We start from the raw sequence: 18,334 nt of genomic DNA on the forward strand, positions 1-18,334 counted from the left end.
TGTATTTCCAACTGCTTATCCCTACCCACACACCCTACATGTCCACAATTCAGTTCCTTCCACGTTTCCCCAAACCATTTTCTCTTCCGGCATATGTCCCATCTCCATCAGAAGCACCATTTCTGACTAGACTGCACAGCTAAGATACAGAGGGAGAGGACTCTAGCTTTCTAATTCTGCACTAGAAGAAAAATGCTAAACTCTTTGCTCGAAGAGTCTGAAATACTGAATAGACAACATTTAACTGGCAGGTGAGGTCACAGGTCCATGTTCTCAGCAACAACTTCTGTTGTTCCCAATGCCAGGCAACAAAGAAGGGACTGTCTCTCGAGGCCTTGCCTTCTTCCTCTTCTCTCCTGGGTTCAATGCTGCCACCATGTAATCTTAGACAAATTATTTAACATATCCCTGTGCCCCCTTATCTGTAAAATGGGAATGATGATAACCAGAGTAGCACTGAGCAGTTGTGAAAATTAAATCTGTGTTGAGTGCAGAGAATAGTACCCAGTCCATAGTAAGCAGCAATAATGATTAAGAATAAGTTGTATGAGTTGTCTGTATCTTCTGTCTTTCAAAGTATGTACTCCTTTTAGGACCCTCCTCATATATATATATATATACATACATATATATATATAATTTTATTTATTTATTTATTTTTGGCTGTGCTGGGTCTTCATTGCTGTGTGGGCTTTTCTCTAGTTTCAGAAAACAGGGGCTAATTTCCAGTTGGGGTGCACAGGCTTCTCATTGAGGTAGCTTTTCTTGTTGTGGAACACAGGCTCTAGGGCATGTGGGCTTCAGTGGTTGAGGCATGTGGGCTCAGTAGTTGTAGCACATGGGCTTAGCTGATCTGTAGCATGTGGGATCTTCCCAGATCAGGAATCAAACCTGCATCTCCAGTATTGGCATGCAGATTCTTCACCCTGAGCCACTAGGGGAGCCCCAACTTTCTCTTTATCCTGACTTTTGTGGTACGATGACCTGGGCAGATTTGGTCCAAGTGAATCTCTTTGCTCTCCTCTTTTCACATATACCTCTCCTTGGAACAGAATGAAGTCAGCCTAACTAAGGTGGGAAGAACCTTGCGCTCATGTGGCCCAAGCTTCATTCCACAAGCCATGCTTATTAAGGAATTCTTTATTGGTAATCAAGTGACTGCTTGGGTACTAAGAGTTGTACTTTGTTTATCCATCCTACTCTTGCTCCTTCATGTGCACAGAAACTGTGGTTTGGAACCTACAAGGAGCTGGAGTAGGATCTGAGCTGAAAAAAGCTTATACTGAATCATATACATATCCCATAACATAATCCCTTAGTATCCCACTTGCCTGCAACACTGATGACATCAAACATTATTAATTCAACTTCTTCAATCTGTCTCCTGCTCTCTCTTACTACTTCTTTATTTCAGGTTTTTTTTTTTTTACCTCTTATTTAGACTTATCTGAACCATTGCATCAGCATCCAAAGTGGTGGCCTGAAATCTCTTCCCCCTTTACAATGACTTTACATTTACACTGGCTACCAGGGCCATCTTTCTAAACCCAGGCATATCATTTCTTGCTTAAAACTGCAATTGTATATCATTGCCTACAACAGTGGGTCTCAACCCTGGATGAATATTAGAATCAAAGAGATTAAATCCGATTCAATGGGGTGGGGCCCAGAAATGAGTATTTTTATTTTAATCCCAGCAAATTCTAATATGCAGGTAGTATTGAGAACCACTTGTTTACTACCTTAATGGAAAACAGAAATTAAGAGGTACAATTCAACATGTAATTTTTTAGAACAGGGTAAGCATATATCCAATGATTTCAAAATACCAAATAAGCTCCAATCTAGGAGATGATAACTCTCACAAAGACTGACAGAAATTTACTTTAAAAAAATCCTGTTTCTAGACAATTCAAGCATGAAAAATATTTTAAAAGTAAGAGAAGAAACAAAAGAGAAGTACACATATTTATGATGAGATGAACATGTGTAAATAAAAAGATTTAGTGGTAAAGATGAGTGAAAGATGACAAGATCTTAAAATATTTCAGAACTAGAGAGCAGATACCAAGGAGTGAGCAAAGAACTGCAAGTTAAGAGCAGTGAGTAAAGATATGGTTTGAATGATAGGCTGTAAGAGGATTGAAAAAGAAAACGCCTACAAAAGCAGAAGCAACTGGCCATTAAATGAAAAGAATATAGGCAGAAAATTCCAGTTCCTTTTCTATTTTTGCCTCTCATGGGCAGCAGTATATTCTTAGATAAGCTAATATTCACTATACTTTGCCTGTAAACTGGGTGTAAAACTCATTTTATAGGGTAATTGGGAGAATTTAGTGAGATAAATATATATATATGATAGCATCAAGCCCATAATAATGCTCAAAAAATATTTGTTGACTGTTTCTCTTAAAGGTACTACAGAATGAAATCTAAAGACAAAAATGAAATGCAACTCTTAAAAAACATACAAGGCTTTCCTAGTGGCTCAGTCGGTAAAGAATTCATCTGCAATGCAGGAGACCATCTGCAATGCAGGAAATCCGGGTTCCATTCCTGGGTTGGGAAGATTCCCTGGAAAAGGAAATGGCAACCTACTCCAGTATTCTTGCCTGGGAAATCCCATGGCCAGAGGAGCCTGGTGGGTTACAGTCAACAGGGTCACAAGAGTCAGACAAGACTTAGTGACTAAACTGCCATCACCAAAAACATACAAAACAAATATTCAGAGGACAAAAAAATTTTAGTCTACTATTGTGCCAGTAAGGTAGGCAACAGAACTTTGAGATTTCTCCAGTTTCCACAGGGTAAAATTTGATGTTAGCTCTACTCCAAGGAATGGTAATAAAAAAGAAACACTCCAAAGCAAATAACACTATGCCTGCATTTAAAAGTGCACACAATGGGTCTTAATTACCACCATACTGAAATCAACATTACATTAATTACCATTGCATTAAAACATTTCAGTAAACAAATAGCTCCTGACTCTCCAGTCACTCCCAAATCAGCCTATTAACATTAGTGATTGCACTTTCCTGAGCTATTTTAGCACAGAAAATCAAAAGCACCTTGGGAGGTAGGTACATATTTTTATAAACATAATTTTGAAAGGTCAGCTGCTATTTGTCCCAGAGTGAAACTCAGGAGGCAAGGAGAGGTTGTGGACCAGTTCTGTTAGCAAAGAATGTCTCCTCCACCCCTGGACGCTGCATTTCAGTTTCTACTCCCTTAAACTAAGTAGATTCTTGAACAAGTAATTCTAATGTTTTCTAAATATCCTAGATTTGGTGAAACTGAGACATCTATTATTTTTAAAACTAACACTTTTATTTTACTGAATGTGTTATATCTCATCAACGTTCCCTGTTTTCTTTTCCTTGGTTCAGGAGCTGGACTGGTGTCCACACTTCTACCCATTAGCCATGAAAAGGGTTGTTCTCAAATGATGTTTGCGAGGTAGGCAGTTGCAGAGAGACACAGAATAAGATTACCTAAAAAGTAGTAATAATGAAAAATAATAAGATATCTTTAAAAAAAAAAAAGGTATAGGGAAAAGATTAAATACTCACACTTGAGAGGGAAAGAAAAAAAACGTGCCTACGGTAGCAGATCATGGCATCTGGCCCATCACTTCGTGGCAAATAGATGGGAAAACAATCGAAACAGTGACAGACTTCATTTTGGGGGGCTCCAAACTCACTGCAGATAGTGACTGCAGCCATAAAATTAAAAGATGCTTGCTCCTTGGAAGAAAAGCTATGACCAACCTAGATAGCATATTAAAAAGCAGAGACATTACTTTGCCAACAAAGGTCCATCTAGTCAAAGCTATGATTTTTCCAGTGGTCATGTATGGATGTGAGAGCTGGACTATAATGAAAATTGAGCATTGAAGAACTGATCTTTTTGAACTGTGGTGTTGGAGAAGACTCTTGAGAGTCCCTTGGATAGCAAGATTAAACCAGTCCATCCTAAAGGAAATCAGTCCTGAATATTCATTGGAAGGACTGATGCTGAAGCTGAAACTCCAATACTTTGGCCACCTGATGTGAAGAACTGACTCATTTGAAAAGACCCTGATGCTGGTAAAGATTGAAGGCGGGAGAAGGGGACAACAGGATGAGATGGTTGGATGGCATCGCTGACTTGATGGACATGAGTTTGAGCAAACTTTGGGAATTGGTGATGGACAGGGAAGCCTGGCATGCTGCAGTCCACAGGGTTGCAAAGAGTCAGACATGACTGAGCGACTGAACTGAACTGAAGGTAGCGTAATTGTGTTTGGAGTTGCAAAGACTAAGAAAGAGAGAACAATATTGTCTGCGCAATTCCCTTGAGGGAGAAACAAGGTGACGGAAAAGAGCACTGGCCTGGATGGTAAGAGACTGGGCTCTGTTCCCAGCTCTGCCGTTAACTAGCGGTGTGGCCTCGGGATGGTCACTTTCATCTCTGTGGTGTGATGTTCTTGATGTGTATAATGAGGGTGATGGACCAGATGAGGATTTCTAAATGCTTTCTAGCTTAAAATATCAGCTAGCTCTAAAAGGGCTGCTTTCTACCTCTTGTCCAGCCCCGTACAACGGCAGTGACACTAAAGTCCCTGAAGCCTGTGTGGAAACTCCTGCAGGGCAGACCGGGGATGCAATCTGAATAAACACAGCCCCAACACTTTGCACCAGGGACTCTGCTCATCCATCCTCCATATCCATTGGAAAATCACCAGCTCCCATGATCCCCGACTGAGAAATGCCACTTATTTCCGTAGGCACAGCAGGCAGCAGGAGCCTAATATGGGTAGAAGGAGGAAGAAGCAGGGAGCAACCAGACTCCCCTCTAAGAAGAACTAAAAAAAAAAATGTCACAACTGGGAGCATTGTAGACATCATCAAGAAAAACCTCTAATTTTATAGAAAGGCACATCAAGTCCCTGAAAGAAACTGACTGGCAAAAAAAAAAAAATAACCATCAGGACTGTGTGACTGGGTTGGATAAACACTCAGGACCCAACTCCATGACCACTGCTCTGCTCAACACTTGCATCAAGCTTAGAGTTCATGGATATTTATTTTAAAGGCTTTCTGAAATGATCTAGTCAAAGAGAGAGTTTCAATTATTCCTTAATTTTGATCTCAGTTCTCATACAAACCAAAAAAAAAAAAAGTCAAGGGGTACCAAATACCACTTAACTGTATGGGAAAAAAAATAACCTAATTCTATGGTATCCTAGAACTTCCAGTTATAAGCAATTCAAGAGGGATTATTCATTTACAAATATAAATAAATATCTAAATAACAAGTTCCCTCTTCAAACCAACTCCCCATCATCCCCTTGAATCATGGGTTCATGTTCTGAGGATCTGTGAGCTTCTTACCATCCCAATGCAGAAGAGGATAAAAAGCAGCAGCCACGGTATATCTGTGCAGCTACGGTCCTCCAGCGGCTTCCATTCTCGCTTGGAGCTCTAATTGAAAACACAAAATAAGAGAGTGGTAAATGTGAATTTTAGTTGAAGTGAGGAAGGCGCAAACATAACACTGATAGCTAAAACCCTGAACCTTTAAGATGCAACTCAAATAGTTGTCACTTTTCTGTGAATTTTACCCTAATACCCATCTCTCTTCCTAGCCAGGATTGATTTCAGTGTTTTGTTGGTACCTCTATTAGAGCAGTTAGCATGCTGAATTACTACCACTAAGATGTGTCCCTAGCAGAACGTGAGCTTTGCATAAGAGACCACTTCTCATTTCCCAGCATCTAACACGATGCCTGAGGGTTCGTGGTATGTGGTCAGTATAGACTTTTTTAAATGAATAAACAAATTCTTCCAACGTCAGTCTTAGTGGTAGCTTTTTCTTTGCGTGACTTTTGCCAGACTTAAAAATGTAGAACATGCTTTTCTACACGTTCTCATCTAGGACGGAAGCTGAGTAAAATGAATTTCTATTGAAGGCGTGGGAAACTTACGGGAAAAGTTCTGCAAAAAGAAGTCTAGGGCCTCCAGTGGCTTCCATGACAAGATACAGGAAACTATCCAGAAGGCTTGTCAGGAGGAAGGGCACTAGCAGAAGGAGGCTGGAGATAAGGGAACCCTCTAGTATAATTAGTATTTAGAGTTCAAGAATGAGGACCCAGGGACTTCCCTGGTGGTCCAGTGGATAACACTTCACGCCTTCAATGCAGGGGACCTGGGTTCCATCCCTGGTTGGGGAACTAAGATTCTACATACACAATTAGGTCCACATGCCACAATTAAAGAAGTCTGAGCTGTTCCAACAAAGAACCAGTGCAGCCAAAATAAATACTAAAAATGTTTAATTAAAAAAGAAAAAACCTATAAAAAAGAGTTGGGACACAGTTCTCAATCAAGTTTGCTTAGCTTTTCCTCCTTCTAAAAAAAATAATTTTTAACTTTGACAAACTGATGAAAGCTACAGATCCTTTTCTTAGGAGGTAAGCATGTAGCTGCATAATTTTCTTAAAAAGTTTAGGGAATTGAGACCCCAGGTTACAAAACTCAACTTTAAAGCATCTGCCTATTGATGTTAAGAGCAAAAATTTGGAGCTACAACCACTCCTTGCTGACCCCCTAAATGCTAACCAGACAAACTCCTTTTCTTTTCAGTGCCTTAGACTCTGAGTTGTTCAACAACGATAACAAAAACCCCACCACCCTTGAGAGCTTGTTCCCAAACACCCACACAAGAAAAAAAAAGAGCACTAGTTAGTCATGGGAAAAAACCTTACCCTGAGACTCTAACTAGCATTAAAAACCAAGTGCAAGTAGGCAGTTTTTTCCAGAGGAATGTAGCACTATGGAGAATGGATAAAGGACTCTGTCCTCTCCTTAGCTCTGTCATTAGGTAGTTAAACAATTTTAGATAAATCACTTCATCTCTCTGGGTGGCAGGAAGAAGTGAGATTAAATCTCTTAGGTTCCTTCCGGTTCTAAAAATCTATGATCAGGAATGCAGTTTTGTGAAGACGCGTGCAATGACAAAAAAAAAAACCTGCAAAAATAATTTGACATTATTCCCAGTTTTATTCAAATAAGAATGCCTGTATTGTGGGCTGTGTTTTGGAAGACAGTTGCTTCCAGTATGAAAAAGAATGTTTCTTTGTATTAAATAATTTCAGTCTTGAATAATGTCCATTACAGTAAAATTACTTACAAACACAGAATTTGGACACCTCTTTGAAATTCATTAAATTTACACTAAGGTGATTTCCAGAACAAGGGCTACTTTGAAATACTAGTTTGCTTATCTTAACAAACAGTATGTACCAGGGGAAGGAGGGGGAACAAGTCTGAGTGAGCATTCTCTTTATCCACAACTTTTTTTTTTTTTTAGTATCTTTAATTTAGACCAACATTCACGTTTAATGCTTAAATTTTCACCTATAACATAAACATGGCAGAATTTCATTTTGACCAAAAAAACACAATGATTCGATATCTCAAGAATTCAATTTACCGTGGGCAATTTCTGGGCCAAATACATAGAAAACCTCTCACTGGGGATGAGAAATGGAGAGAGGATAGGGGTTAAATAAAAAACAGTCACAAAGTGGATCAGAAGAATACAAAAAATGGGTGTGGTCACCCTCACTCAGATAAAGAAAAGCTTTTCCAGGAAGGGCAGTTTATCTCATTGGCTATGTTGAGAATTAGATGTGACCATCTATCACATAGGAAACACTAACTCTTGGTTATAATTCTTATTCACCAATATTCACTTTTCAGTTAACCTTCTCCCTATTGTTAAATATCCCCTTACCATGTGGACCCTTTCATTGAAATAGAATATTAGACTCACCTTTCCCCTTCTATTTAATAAAACTTCAACTTAATGGTGGCATCTTTCATTGTAGCTACTGTTTTTAAAGCTCTCAGTTACTGATTCCTATTAAATAGGCACTATACCCAAAGCTTTACACACATTACGTTTAAAACAGCTCTCTGATGCAGGTATCATCTTTATTGCACAGCTAAGAAACTCAGGCCCAAAAGTTAAATTATCAGACCAAGGTTTCACAACTGTGCAGTTGAGATCTGAACCCAAGTCTGCGGCCACAAAGCCAAATCCAGTGAGAATATCATTCATTTTGCACTTAGTCAGTAAAGAGCAAAAATACCTACATTAGTTTTTCCTCACACTGCAAACTTTGCCCATACTGCAAACTGCAACCCAATAATTTAAAATTCTATAGGCACAGAGAAAAAGAGTGATATGTTTTATAAGCCATGAAATTTCTCAAGCGAGTCAGGAAACCCAACAGTTGAAAAAATTTAAATGATTCTTTAACAGACTTAACCAAGTGGTAACTGGATTTAATGCTGTCTGTTTCTTTCAATTAAAATCCACATAGACCTAGAAAAAGTAAAATGTTTTCAAAAGCACTTTTTAAATGTGATTTTTATCCCTTTCTCAAATTCTGCATAAGGTTAATACAGGCTGTCAATCAGTGTTAGTTTAGGTCTCTTCCCATTCACAGAATCTTACATTTCAGGAACTAAATAAGACCAAAGGAAAATACAGTCCAAGTCTTTAAGTGACTAAGGGAAAAGAAAGAGACTTGCCTTGACTTGCTCAAGATCAACTGCTTTGATCTTCAAAACAATTCTGTTAGTTATCATTATATAGTCCCAGTTTTTCAGCTTTGTAAAAGAGAAAACCAAGGTTCAGAGAAAATTAGTGGAAAATTCATTACTGAAACCGGAGTCCTCTAGTAGAGAGGTGGAAACTATAAGAATTAAGAAAACATTAAAAAAAAAAACAAAAAACATAATAACAGAGATGAAGAATGCCTTTGTCAGGTTCATCAGTAAACTAAACACTTCCAAGTAAAGCTCAATAAATTCAAGGATAGTCAACAGAAATTACCCAAAGTGAAACACAAAGAAAAAGAAAATTAAAATTAAAAACCCAGAACATAATAATATCAAATGGTCTAACATGTGTAACTGTAATCCCAGAAAAGTAAATGGAGCCGAGGAAATGTTAGAAGAAATACTAACAGAATTTTCCAAAAATAAGAAATCAAAGCATAGATCCAAGAAGCTGAGAGAATTCCAAGCAGGATAAATACAACACACACATGTACACAAACATACCCTACACAAACTATATTCAAACAGTTGAAAACCAAATACAGAGACATCATTTTGATGGCAGCAAGAGGGAGGAAAGGGCAGACTGTAAACAAAGAGGCAAACATTAAGCAAACTTCTTATCAGAAATTATGCAAAGCAAAAACACCATGGGATGACATCCTTTAATTACTGAAAGAATTAAAAAGAAAAAAGAAAAGCGTTAACTCAGAATTTTATACCCAGAGAAAATGACTCTCAGAAATGAAGACTTTTTCAACAAAACCTAAGAGAATTTATCAGCAGCAAACTGAAGTACAAAAAATGTTATTCAAGCAGAAGAATATGAGACAAACTTGGATATTACACAAAGAAATAAAGACTTCCAAAAACAGGTAAAATGAAGTTTTTAACTTTTTCATAATCAAGTATTTTTAAAATAAGGGTGTAAATATTTGTGCATAACAGCATTCACATTACAGTCTTCCTGCACACTCTACAAGATTAACAACCTAGAAAGCAGAATTACAATTTTTAATAATAGTACTAGACCATAAAAAATAAATTTAAGTCAGATCACAGCTGATGTCTGCCTGATGTTTGTATTATATTCATATCCTTAAAGTTAGGGAGGAACAATGTTTAACTTCTTCACATTCCTTCCTACATTTTACACATCACAGATTGTAAAACAAAACAAAACCAACTTCCATATCTCTTTCAGAAGTCATAGTACAGGTAACTACATCCTAGACTTCACATGCACCATGAGCCCTAATAGCTAAAACCAAGGCTTTCTGATGAATTTGATTTCATAGGGGTGTGCATTTTTTAGGAAATAAATCCTGTTAAAAGTTCTGTCTTAGATTTCCATGTTATTTCAAGTGAAGATACAGTTGTTGAGTAAATGTTTTTGTAGATAACAGTCACTCACAAAGGTTTTGACAAGTGATATGTTATAACCAGTGAGTCAAATCAGGCATCACTGGAGAGCATCAGCAGTGACAGGACAGGCAAGGTGGACCAAGCCAGGGAACCACCCAGGCAGGAAAAGGTCTGACAGATGTGAATCTAGTTCACAGAAACAGGCGGGGCTGGAAGACATAAAAGCATCAGAGAGGAAATAGCAACAATCCAGACTTAAGACAAAAAGTCGGTGAGGTCTCAAATTTGGAAACTGCAGGGTCCAAACTCCAGGATGTCAAAGATCCAGGTGGTACCTAACGGCAAAGACCGAATGCCCCCTGTCCTCTTTTTATACTCGGCATACTGTCTGTATGCCTTTCTTCTAATCAAGACTGACATACAAAGATTCCCAAAAGACTCCTATCATAACTCAGTAACACTATTACCTAGTGCTATGAGTCTTTCCTTGATCCATGAGATTTTTGAAACATGATGTGACAATAATGAAAAATGTGCTTTTAAACAATAGTATTGAAAATTATGTAAGTTCAGTTCAGTTCAGTCGCTCAGTTGTGTCTGACTCTTTGCGACCCCATGAATTGCAGCATACCAGGCCTCCCTGTCCATCACCAACTCCCTTTACGCAAATTCACGTCCATCGAGTTGGTGATGCCATCCAGCCATCTCATCCTCTGTCGTCCTCTTCTCCTCCTGCCCCCAATCCCTCCCAGCATCAGAGCCTTTTCCAATGAGTCAACTCTTCGCATGAGGTGGCCAAAGTACTGGAGTTTCAGCTTTAGCATCAGTCCTTCCAAAGAAATCCCAAGGCTGATCTCCTTCAGAATGGACTGGTTGGATCTCCTTGCAGTCCAAGGGACTCTCAAGAGTCTTCTCCAACACCACAGTTCAAAAGCATCAATTCTTCAGCACTCAGCTTTCTTCACAGTCCAACTCTCACATCCATACATGACCACTGGAAAAACCATAGCCTTGACTAGACGGACCTTTGTTGGCAAAGTAATGTCTCTGCTTTTCAATATGCTATCTAGGTTGGTCATAACTTTTCTTCCAAGGAGTAAGTGTCTTTTAATTTCATGGCTGCAATCACCATCTGCAGTGATTTTGGAGCACAAAAAAATAAAGTCTGACACTGCTTCCACTGTTTCCCCATCTATTTCCCATAAAGTGGTGGGACCGGATGCCATGATCTTCGTTTTCTGAATGTTGAGCTTTAAGCTTTAAGAGCTTTCACTCTCTTCTTTCACTTTCATCAAGAGGCTTTTTAGTACCTCTTCACTTTCTGCCATAAGGATGGTGTCATCTGCATATCTGAGGTGATTGATATTTCTCCCGGCAATCTTGATTCCAGCTTGTGCTTCTTCCAGCCCAGCGTTTCTCATGATGTACTCTGCATAGAAGTTAAATAAGCAGGGTGACAATATACAGCCTTGACGAACTCCTTTTCCTATTTGGAACCAGTCTGTTGTTCCATGTCCAGTTCTAACTGTTGCTTCCTGACCTGCATACAGGTTTCTCATGAGGCAAGTCAGGTGCTCTGGTATTCCCATCTCTTTCAGAATTTTCCACAGTTTATTGTGATCCACACAGTCAGAGGCTTTGGCATAGTCAATAAAGCAGAAATTGATGTTTTTTGGGTACTCTCTTGCCTTTTCCATGATCCAGCGGATGTTGGCAATTTGATCTCTTGTTCCTTTGCCTTTTCTAAAACCAGCTTGAACATCTGGAAGTTCATGGTTCACATGTTGCTAAAGCCTGGCTTGGAGAATTTTGAGCATTACTTTACTAGCATGTGAGATGAGTGCAATTGTGCGGTAGTTTGAGCATTCTTTGGCATTGCCTTTCTTTGCGATTGGAATGAAAACTGACCTTTTCCAGTCCTGTGGCCACTGCTGAGTTTTCCAAATTTGCTGGCATATTGAGTGCAGCACTTTCACAGCATCATCTTTCAGGATTTGAAATAGCTCCACTGGAATTCCATCACCTCCACTAGCGTTGTTCATAGTGATGCTTTCTAAGGCCCACTTGACTTCACATTCCAGGATGTCTGGCTCTAGGTGAGTGATCATACCATCGTGATTATCTGGGTCGTGAAGATCTATTTTGTACAGTTCTTCTGTGTATTCTTGCCCTTCTTCTTAATATCTTCTGCTTCTGTGAGGTCCATACCATTTCTGTCCTTTATCAAGCCCATCTTTGTATGAAATATTCCCTTGGTATCTCTAATTTTTTTGAAGAGATCTCTAGTCTTCCATTCTGTTGTTTTCCTCTATTTCTTTGCATTGATCACTGAGGAAGGCCTTCTTATCTCTTCTTGCTATTCTTTGGAACTCTGCATTCAGATGCTTGTATGTTTCATTTTCTCCTTTGCTTTTCGCTTCTCTTCTTTTCACAGCTATTTGTAAGGCCTCCTCAGACAGTCATTTTGCTTTTTTGCATTTCTTTTCCATGGGGATGGTCTTGATCCCTGTCCCCTGTACAATGTCACGTACCTCCATCCATAGTTCATCAGGCACTCTATCTATCAGATCTAGTCCCTTAAATCTATTTCTCAGTCCACTGTATAATCATAAGGGATTTGATTTAGGTCATACCTGAATGGTCTAGTGGTTTTCCCTACTTTCTTCAATTTAAGTCTGAATTTGGCAATAAGGAGTTCATGGTCTGAGCCACAGTCAGCTCCCAGTCTTGTTTTTGCTGACTGTATAGGGCTTCTCCATCTTTGGCTGCAAAGAATATAATCAATATGATTTTGATGTCGACCATCTAGTGATATCCATGTGTAGTCTTCTCTTGTGTTGTTGGAAGAGGGTGTTGTTATGACCAGTGCATTTTCTTGGCAAAACTCTATTAGCCTTTGCCCTGCTTCATTCCGTATTCCAAGGCCAAATTTGCCTGTTACTCCAGGTGTATCTTGACTTCCTACTTTTGCATTCCAGTCGCCTATAATGAAAAGGACATCTTTTTTGGGTATTAGTTCTAAAAGGTCTTGTAGGTCTTCATAGACCCGTTCCACTTCAGCTTTTTCAGCATAACTGGTTGGGGCATAGACTTGGATTACTGTGATATTGAATGGTTTGCCTTGGAAACGAACAGAGATCATTCTGTCGTTTTTGAGATTGCATCCAAGTACTGCATTTCAGACTCTTTTGTTGACCATAATGGCCACTCCATTTCTTCTGATGGATTCCTGCCCGCAGTAGATATAATGGTCATCTGAGTTAAATTCACCCATTCCAGTCCATTTTAGTTTGCTGACCCTAGAATGTCGACATTCACTCTTGCCATCTCCTGTTTGACCACTTCCAATTTGCCTTGATTCATGGGACTCTTGAGAGTCCCTTGGACTGCAAGGAGATCCAACCAGTCCATTCTGAAGGAGATCAGCCCTGGGATTTCTTTGGAAGGAATGATGCTAAAGCTGAAACTCCAGTACTTTGGCCACCTCATGCGAAGAGTTGACTCATTGGAAAAGACTCTGATGATGGGAGGGATTGGGGACAGGAGAAGAAGGGGACAGCAGAGGATGAGATGGCTGGATTCCATCACTGACTCAATGGACGTGAGTCTGGGTGAACTCCGGGAGTTGGTGATGGACAGGGAGGCCTGGCGTGCTGCGATTCATGGGGTCACAAAGAATCAGACATGATTGAGTGACTGAACTGAACTGAACTGAACATTCCAGGTACCTATGCAATATTGCTCTTTACAGCATCAGACCTTGCTTCTATCACCAGTCACATCCACAACTGGGTACTGTTTTTGTTTTGGCTCCATCCCTTCATTCTTTCTGGAGTTATTTCTCCACTGATCTCCAGTAGCATATTGGGCACCTACTGACCTGGGGAATTCCTCTTTCAGTATCCTATCATTTTGCCTTTTCATACTGTTCATGGGGTTCTCAAGGCAAGAATACTGAAGTGGTTTGCCATTCCCTTCTCCAGTGGACCACATTCTGTCAGACCTCTGCACCATGACCTGCCCATCTTGGGTGGCCCCACGGGCATGGCTTAGTTTAATTGAGTTAGACAAGGCTGTGGTCCTAGTGTGATTAGATTGACTAGTTTTCTGTGACTATGGTTTTCAGTGTGTCTGCCTTCTGATGCCTTCTTGCAACACCTACTGTCTTACTTGGGTTTCTTTTACCTTAGACGTGGGGTATCTCTCATGGCTGCTCCAGCAAAGTGCAGCCACTGCTCCTTACCTTGGATGAGGGGTATAAGTTACTTTTCAGGTAACACTCTTAAGCATTCTGTCAGTTCTTCAAATAAATACTGAGCACCACACAAAGAATCTGAGATCCAAAGCCAGGGAAGATATCCCCCTACCCTCACAAAGCTTTAGTTTGGCAAGAGAGGCAAACTGAGGACTTGGTAACATAAGTGATGTCAAAATAAAGATGTGTAAAGAGTACTGCAGGAATAGAGATGGGGAACCGTGAAGTAAACATTTGTAAGATTTGTTGAAATTACCTCATAAACTTCTGAAGCAAACACTAAAAACTGATTCTCTGTTGTCTAAAATAGAATGTGTTTTGTGCCCAAAACATACTAAAAATTCTTTCTAGCTCTGATGGGAAATATTGACTGCCAAATAAGAAGTATTCCACTCAGAAATGTGTAGTAGTAAACAAACAGAACATTAAATTGATTAAAAAAAAAAAAAAAAAAAAAACCCAAGTCAGCCATTTTTCTCTCTTCATTGCCATTAAGATTTCTCTATACTACATTTTATGGCTGCTCCACTTAGAAAGAGGCCTTTCAGTTTTGGAAAAGAGAAAACATATTGTGCTTTGTTTTCTGGTACAATTAGAGCAGGGCTATATTTATTAAGCTAACTAGAATAATATTTTCATGTTGATATCATTGAGATTCCCACTAATACTGAGTTAAGTAATATCTGGCCACATATATCCAGAGTCACTGTAAGCTGGAATTTCTGATAGGCTAAAGGACAGAGGCTCCCCCTTGTTATTTCCCCAGAGCAAGCTAGAGAACTGCATTCTCCTTCATTCAAAGCAACAATAAGTGGCAATCTGGGAGGCTGGTCCAGAGAAAGAAAAGTAGGGTATAGGTAGTATTAACCCTGAAAAAAAAGGACAAACCAGAGTCAATTCCAACACCATTTTGGCCAGCAATTCACAACTACAGCACTGGCCATGCCCCTGTGTTTTTATTAGTCAGAAGGTATACCACAATTATTCATTACTCATGGTTAAGTACTTAGAAATTTAAACAGAATCCAGATCATTATAAGGTTATCAACACTTGCTTATGTTCCTACGGGATCAGCAAAAAGTACAGTTAGACTGACTGGCCAGGGATTGCAATAAACTGAAGCCTACACCTAATGACAGGCGTACTAATATCATCCTTCCTGTGTGCCTCTCTACAACACAGATTCATCCACCCTGCCTTTCCCAGATTCCAGTGAAAAGCCAACTCTGTATGTGAAGGCTAAAGCAAGCTAAGATGTGCTCTTTCACCCAGCAGATTTCCAGGATGTATCCTTGGAAAGTGTTCATTACTTTTTTGAATAATCAAATTCCATCTCTCCAATTTTCTTTGACCACCACAGTCTCTATTTTCTGGGTAAACAGACCACCTCTGAAACAGGATCATAGTTCCAGCAGCTCTACTCCTTGGCACAACCAGAAAGCCTCTAGTCACTGAATTCATCTCCAAGGTCACTGCTATAGACATTTGTGATTTAAGCACATATGTTGTAAGCACTGGGCTATCTGTGAAGACTTTATTTTGTTCATGTCAATCTGCTTTACACAAAAACCTCCAGTGTTAAAGACAGATAGTCATACACTCCACATCTTCAAAGCCCCCTCAAAGGACTTAATGGTTCATTAAATTCCCCAATATGCTTTTATTTGCACAGAGTAGTAACAAAAGAATAAAAGAGCTGATGTATATCATTTTTGCCACAATTTTCAGGAGAGTGAGCAGACCTGATGAAGTTGGGTAGCAATAAAACATGGAGGCTTTCAGCTTTCTGTTCATAGCACCTGAAAATAAAATCTTGTAATAGGATTTTGAAAGACATTGTCTGTCCTTTGGGAAAGCTCTTTCAAGGATTTGGAGTGCATAACTATGTACAGTTACCATAAGTAATCCGTTTCATTTGCTAAGCCTGGTGATAGCAATTCATATTTGAAAAGGAAAAATAAAAGCATGATTTTAACAGGCAGTTAAAGGTAATAAGCTACATTGAGTGGAAAGATACAGGCATCTGTGTCCAACTGCTTTTCTTAGTTCATGAACTTTATGCTAAACCACAAACATTCCTCTGTTTAAGGAAAAAGTGAAATGGCAATGATAGTTGCTCTAAGTTATGCATTTGCATAGTGACAGAAAGATCATGGGGAGATATGTTGCCAATGACTTCATTCTTTCCCTGAATGCCCTAAAAAAAAAAAAAACCTGTGGGTTTGTTACAAAGATGTCCTTCTTCCTTCAGACAACCCAGGGGCTGTCTTTCTTATACACGAGCACATGACAATTACTGGGCAGGGGCCACATTCCTCCTGCCCTACAACATAGCTCACAGCATGCTGTACCTCCATGAGCAAAGAAACACCATCAAAATTATACAGATAAACCTTGTCTGTAACCCTTGAATAGTATTTCTAACTTGCCTTTCTTCTGAATCAGTGGAAAGTAACATTTTAAATTTAAAACTAGTATTTGGTTTTAATTATATAGTTTTTATGGGCTTCATTTCTCCCCATCACAGTCTACAAGTGTCAGAATATCTTCAGTACTTGGTGACACCAAGGGCAGACTGATAAGACCAAAGCTGTACTTTGCACCTCCAACTTACTATAGTACAGCCAGTTTCCTGTAGCTAATGGATTTACTGACTTTTATACTGTTACCCACTCCAGTGTTCTTTCCTGGAGAATCCCAGGAATGGGGGAGCCTGGTGGGCTGCCCATCTATGGGGTTGCACAGAGTCGGACACGACTGAAGTGACTTAGCAGCGGCAGCATAATACTGTTACCCTTTCTCTTAAAGCAGGAACTCACAGGTACTCAAGATAGGATTCTCATTCCAGCCTTGCTTCCTTTCCCTGATGCAATGGCTAAGAACTGACTTATGAAGACTATGATGACTTATGGAGAAGACACATGAAGACTACTCTGATCATATATCATAGCTAATGGGTAAGTGGAAGTGAGTAAATTTATGTCTTAAATCAAAATTAGGTCTTGTCTTTGGCAATGAAGATGTCTTTAGTCTACAGTAATTGTGCACAGAAATAAATATATGTTCAGTTCTGTAGCAGTGCCTAAAAACTCTGAAGGGAACAAATTCCTATTATAGGTAAATGATTTATGAAAATATAGATTACATTCCTTTCTTTGGAGTTACAATTGCACACCATGTTCATACCACCATCACAATAATTATTATTTCACATTATAATTACTTACTTCTCTAGTAGATGACAAGTTTTTTGAGAGTTAAGGATAATGTTTCTATTTTTTTTGTTTAAATCAGGGATCAGTAAGTACTTAAAATTCTTCAAGAGGAAACCTACTCCACATGAAACAATGTGTAGAGAATCTTGCCCTAAGTGCTTGAATTATATAATGGCTATTCTTCCAAACTTACTGCCTACTTCAGGGCAAGGACTTGTTGGTTTTATTCACTGCTATATCACCAGTAGATGAACAGTGTCTAGCCCCTAATAGGCTCTCAGTAAATTTATTTAATGGATGAATGAACAAGGCAAGGTCTTTCACCATTCAAGTACCATAATGTTTGAGCAAACGTCCTCACTGTCTCCTGCATAAGATCACTTCCCTAAAAAGCATTCTACTGCACCACAGGCTGGCTCCTTCTCCTACAGATATTACACAGTATAGCATTTCCCAGAGAGGTTTGTCAATGGAGTCTATGAGAAAAACAAATTCTAGATTTAAGTAAGTTTTAGAAATGCTAGTTAATGAAGTCTAGTCTTTTCAGTAGGACTTCTCTGAGACCTTATTTTGAGACTCTCCAAAACATATTTAGCCACCCACAGACTGGGAGACGTGAATACAGACAGTGCCAATCTTTCTCCAAATGCATTTCTGCAAACCAGAGCATAAGGGTTCATGGTTAGGATGGATGCTCCCACTGAAAAGTACTCAGAAGAAAAGGCTGATGGCACTGGTTAAAACTAAGCTGAAACTCATAAAAAGAGAATGAAACCTTGCCATCCGCAACAACATGGATGGACGTGGAAGGTATTAATGCTAAGTGAAATAAATCAGACAGAGGAAGACAAATATTAGTATCACTTATATGCAGAATAAAAAATAC

General features: G+C 39.2%; 1 protein-coding gene across 4 annotated transcripts in view; it reads right to left on the bottom strand.

Moving 5' to 3' along the window:
• SLC44A1 (solute carrier family 44 member 1) overlaps positions 1-18,334 on the bottom strand; it is a 231,099-nt gene that overhangs the window by 160,343 nt on the left and 52,422 nt on the right. For all 4 annotated transcript variants that reach the window (XM_070375176.1, XM_070375175.1, XM_070375177.1 and 1 more), the window contains exon 2: positions 5,376-5,465. In XM_070375176.1, coding sequence (XP_070231277.1) covers positions 5,376-5,465 — 90 coding nt within the window. The remainder of the gene's footprint in view (positions 1-5,375; positions 5,466-18,334) is intronic.

This window comes from Bos mutus, chromosome 8 (genome assembly GCF_027580195.1).
Source record: "Bos mutus isolate GX-2022 chromosome 8, NWIPB_WYAK_1.1, whole genome shotgun sequence".
Classification (NCBI taxonomy): Eukaryota; Metazoa; Chordata; class Mammalia; order Artiodactyla; family Bovidae; genus Bos; species Bos mutus.